This window comes from Tupaia chinensis, unplaced genomic scaffold, assembly GCF_000334495.1.
Source record: "Tupaia chinensis unplaced genomic scaffold, TupChi_1.0 Scaffold000072_1, whole genome shotgun sequence".
NCBI classification, from domain to species: domain Eukaryota; kingdom Metazoa; phylum Chordata; class Mammalia; order Scandentia; family Tupaiidae; genus Tupaia; species Tupaia belangeri.
The window spans coordinates 815437-820562 of record NW_006159532.1 but is presented as its reverse complement, the minus strand read 5'-3'; the positions used below and the strand labels follow the sequence as shown (position 1 = coordinate 820562).

Below are 5126 nucleotides of genomic sequence, written 5' to 3'. Positions count from 1 at the left end.
GGAAAGAGGTCATATAAGGAAACTCGATGTGAAGTCTCCTTGTCCAGTGCTCCTCACCTCCATTCCACCCCTGCCTCTCAAAGGCAGTTCTTTTGCAAGGAGGACCCAGCATCAGATCATGAACTCTGGGAGGTGTGTCTTGTTCATGGTTACCGTGGGCATCCTAACTTTATGTCTCAGATGCACAGTAAGTCTTACTTGAGCGTCAGGACCTTCGCCTGGTTAGACTCTATCATTGCCCGTGAGTCTTGTTTGAGATCACTTGTGTAGACGTCTACCTACTAGTAGTAGCAATAATTACATCAGTGAACGTTTACTGTCACCAGGCATGAGGCTGACACTTAATATTCCTTAGCATAGGTAAGTCTCCAGAAGTCCTGGAGACTGAGCTACTGATAGAGAACTATGGAGTTACCAAGCGATGGAGTTGGGCTTTAGCCCAGGCGTCAGGGTCACCACACGGGGTGGTGGAATTCATTGGCAGTGTAGGAATTATTTTTGACACAATGTGATGGCGGAACCATCCAGTGACAAAGCCTTAATCAGTGTACAGCTTAGGTCACTGCAACACGCTAACCCCCAGAGGGGATGCCTTAATGAAGGTGGAAGCTGCTCTTTAGCATGAAAGTCCAGGAGGTGATCCAGGCTGGTGTGGCTGCCCCATATCCATCCAGGCTTCTCTCTTCTTGTCCCACCATAATCAACATTTGGCTTCCATCTTGTGTTCTAAGATGGATGTTCTACTTCTGCCATCGCTTCTGGATTTTAGCCAGGAAGGAGAGAGGACAAAACAAAAGTCACCTTCCTTTGAGAATGACCCAGAATTTGCATATGACCCTTTTCCTCGCATCTCACTGGCCAGAACATAATCACATGACCGTAGCTGGCTGTAAGGGATGCTGGGAAATGTAGTTTTCAGCTGGATAGTCGTCTCCAGTCACAATTCCGGGTTGCTATTGCTGAAGAAGAAGGGGAAAGTGGGTACGGGGGACAGCAGGCCACACATGGGTAGTTGTGTGGGCAGGGATGGGGGGCCCTGCTGTGGGCTCTAGCGAGGTTGGAGAGGACCCCGACCATGGAAGTTCCATTTGGTCCCTGGCAGGTACAACTGCAAGGAGGAGTTCCAGATCCATGATGAACTGCTCAAGGCCCATTACACTCTGGGCCGGCTCTCGGACGTCAGCCCTCAGCACTACCTGGTGCAGGTGAGTGCAGGCTCTGCCCTCCAGCTTCTCCTTGCCCCACACCCTGTTCTTTTTCCTCACAATTCCCTCCCTCATCTCCCTCCTTTTTCTTCTTCTCTCTCAGCTCTATAGCCTCAGCTCTTCTTAAAGGCCAGGGCAGCATTACTTTCCACTATACTCTCTGGGGTCTTTGTCCTGGCTTCTTGGGACCTCTGCTTCCTGCTCTCTGTCATCCTGTCCTTGTCCTGCCTGCGCCTCTTCCCTCAGGGCACTAGGGGAACAGAGCTGGGTGCATGAAGGTCCAGGGACCCCCAGCCTCTGCTCTCTCCCAGACTAGGAGTCTCCACCTTGTTCTCTTTCGAAGTTTCAGAATGGGCCAGCATACTAGTTAAGGGAGCCAGGTCCCATATGGCTGACTCTGCGATTTGAATCCCAGCTCCGGCAACTTGAAAACACTGAGTGCACGTGTGTGCATTTCCCAAATCCCAGCAGATTGGAGAAATAGAGGACAGTGGGATTGAGGCTTGACCACGCCCTACTGGGGGATGCTTTCTCCCTCTCCCTCTCCCTCTCTCTGTTTGGCAAGTGCATGTGCCCTTGCCAGAACTCCTCTGACTTAGCTTTTTCTTGTTTTGCTTTACATATCTCCTAGACAGTAAAGTCCATGAGGGCTGGCATTTTTTAAGGTTACTTTATTTACTTGCCTGAGTGGGAGAGACAGAGAGACCGAGTCAGCACCCCCAGCAGGGTCCTGATGCCGCAGTCCACCCCGAGCCTTCAGCCAGCCGGGGATCAGGGGCACACGCACACCGGTGCTCAGGGAGCTCAATGGACGTGAGCCGGCAGCCCTCTGTGTGGGTCAGCCTCGCAGAATGTCGCGTTTTGCTGTGCCTGCCTGGCTCCAAGGGCCGGTACTTTCAATCTGTTGCTCACTGCTGTGGTGCCAGGGCTTAGAGCAGCGTTTGGAAGCAGCGTAGGTGCTGAGTAAATATTCGGTGAATGAATGAATGAATGATTGTGATTAAACTGTGCTTGCTGAAGGAAGAGGGGATTTCTGGCTCATCTGTGGGAGTACTAGGCCCACTTCCTCTCTGTCAGGCAGTGTGGGTGTGGGTTCTGCTGGAGGCAGGGGGAGCGGGGGGAAGGACCCTGGGTTTCCTTGTCCCTGGGGATGAGCCTTTCTGGTTCTCTCTGTTCTCACTTGGCTGGGTAGGCAGTACTCTCCTCTTTCCTCTGCAGTCGTTGCGTCTGTTCTTCCCAGTCTGGGCAGGATGGGGACCCATCTATCTTCGGAACTGGCTGGGCCCTAGCAAGGGTTGGCACAGTTGACCTCTGTTTGGTTCCTGCTACCCCAGCTACACCTCCCCACTCAGACCTTTTCTCCATGCACGCTCTCTGGGGGCGAGAGTCAGCTCTGCTCCTGGAGTGCCTCTTCCTGCTTTTTCTTCAAGGCCTGGCTCAGATGCCACTGCATGCATGAAGCCTTCTCCGGTTCCCCCTCAGGAGTTGTCTTTCTTCTTCTTGCACTTCGGTACCTTTCTTCGGATCATGTGTTTTGTCTATTTTGCCCATGAGCCTGCAGGCAACTTGAGAGCAGGCCTGTGTGCCCTTCATGCCTCATTTCCCCGTGTCCTGTCCCCTGCCTGTAGAAGATGCTTCTGGGTCATCTGAGTGACCCTTGTGGTTTTCCCCGCCAGGGCCGCTACTTCCTGGTGCGTGATGTTACTGAGAAGATGGACTTGCTGGGCACCCTGGGGAGCTGTGGGGCCCCTAACTTCCGCCAGGCACGGGGCGGGCTCACCGTGTTCGGCATGGGACAGCCCAGCCTTGCAGGGTTCAGGCAGGTTCTGCAGAAACTCCAGAAGGATGGACATAAGGTAAGGATGCGCTTTCCGGCAGGGGCCGACCATCCATTCTGGGGAACAGGCCTCAAGGAGGGGCAGGCCTGCCAGGGTGGCCATTTTGCTCAGCATGGATGGGACATTGTGGTGAGCGTACATTATTACATTGTCCTGTGTGGTCACACAGCCCTTAAACCCAGACCCCAGACCCAGGCAGTGGACTCTGAAGGCCTGCTTGCCACAGCTTCCCTTACCTGCCTGATAGGAAGTGGGGTTTTGTGTGTCCCCACACGGACCAAGTGTCTGCTGTAATTGCAGGCTTCCCGGAGGCAGCGGGAGTCTAAATTGACCTGGGGTGAAAGCGGAGGAGCCTTGAGTGAACCAGGATGAGGTGGTGGTGGAGGCTAGGCGCAGGCCCCGTATCTCAGCCTGAGCACGCATTCCTTGAGGGTGGAGTCTGCCCACACACCTCCCGCTGCCTGAGTGTGCTCCGTGGATGAGTGATGGCATGGTGACGTGCATCCACTTCTTCAGCCGATGTTTACCCAGGGCTCTGTGCTGGGAATTGCGGGCGTATAAACTTGATTATGGTGGGATTTTGCCTTCAGGGAACTTCCAGCCCATTAAGGGAGAAAAGGTGCCCTCATGGACAGTGTAACACAGCTCGGGCGTGACCACCAGGAAAGACAGATCCGGGATGCTTGGCCCTGAGTGGAGGGTGGGCTCAGTGTGACCGGGAGGGTCGGGAGGTGGCATGTGGTCTGAACTTTGCTTCTTAGGTAGGATTGGGGTGGGGGCAGGGTAGGGTGCTGGGTCCTGAGGAGAGAGAATGGCTGGGCAAGGCCCTGAGGTGGGGCCTGTGGGAGTGCCCTTGTTGGGTGGTGCTGACGGCTCCTTCCTCTGTGGCCTCTGGCAGGAGTGCATCATCTTCTGTGTGCGGGAGGAGCCCGTGCTGTTCCTGCGTGCCGACGAGGACTTCGTGTCCTACACACCCAGGGACAAGCAGAATCTCCAGGAGAACCTCCACAGCCCGGGGTCCGGGGTCCAGGCAGATAGTCTAGAGCTGGCCATCCGGAAAGAGGTGAGGGTCACGCCTGTGGGGGGAGCTGTCCTCCTAGCGAATCTCAGGCGGCCAAGCTGAGACCCTAGTCATGCCTGCTTTGTAGAGGTGCTTCTTGTGCAGACAGCCCCCCATCTGGTTCTCGCCAGCCCCCTCTCCCCAACTTCAGTGTCCTGCTGGGTGGGCAGCTGGCTGCAAGGCTGACTCCTGGACTTCCTGTTCTGTCTCTGCTCTGCCGCTTTTCCACCTGCTTTACTCCATGCTCAGCACTTCCTGAGAGAGGGCTCTGCCGCACGGACAGAGCCAAGCAGGAGGCCAGAGCTGGAGTTCAGCCCCGTGAGCTGGGAGGCCAAGTGAGGCACCTCTTCCTCTTCCTTCCCTTCACACCACAGGAGCCTGTCAAGGTCTCTGAGGCTGTTGGCAGAGCATTGAGGTGTGTCAGTAGAGTACGGGGGTCACAGAGTCTCCAGAGGCCCACAGGCAGGAACCGAGCGTGGCTAGTGACTGTCTGCTCTCCCCCCTCAGGCCTCCTGTGCCCTCTGCTCCTTTCTGCTCAGCTCCAGCTGACTAGGCCTCACCCCGGCCTGGTGCTCCTGCTGCCCGCTGGGCGAGTCCATGTGTAGGTGCGGCCTTCAGGCCAGTGGCCAGTGCTGGTCTCTCAGGACTGGGTCTAGAGCGATTCTGACCAGAGTTCCCTCCTGGATGGACAGAAGCCTGTCGGTAGCCTCCATGTGGCCCGGTCACTCCTGCGCTCACCCAGGATGGTCAGGGAGGGACCTAGAAGTCAGATCATGGCCCACTGACCCCACCCCCTCACCCCCAGATACACGACTTTGCCCAGCTGAGTGAGAACACCTACTATGTGTACCACAACACCGAGGACCTGCGGGAGGAGCCCCGCGTCGTGGCCGTCCGGGGTGAGGATGACGTGCACGTGACTGAGGAAGTGTATAAGCGGCCGCTGTTCCTGCAGCCTGCCTACAGGTATGCGGCTGGGCTTCCTGCGCTGGCCCCAGCTTGCTCTGGGCCTGCTCTCCCGCT

General features: G+C 56.2%; 1 protein-coding gene across 1 annotated transcript in view; it reads left to right on the top strand.

Moving 5' to 3' along the window:
- PALD1 (phosphatase domain containing paladin 1) overlaps positions 1 to 5126 on the top strand; it is a 45020-nt gene that overhangs the window by 1406 nt on the left and 38488 nt on the right. Inside the window, exons 2-5 of the mRNA XM_027767733.1 lie at positions 1103 to 1205; positions 2882 to 3061; positions 3942 to 4106; positions 4909 to 5069. Of these exons, the coding sequence (XP_027623534.1) occupies positions 1103 to 1205; positions 2882 to 3061; positions 3942 to 4106; positions 4909 to 5069 (609 nt within the window). The remainder of the gene's footprint in view (positions 1 to 1102; positions 1206 to 2881; positions 3062 to 3941; positions 4107 to 4908; positions 5070 to 5126) is intronic.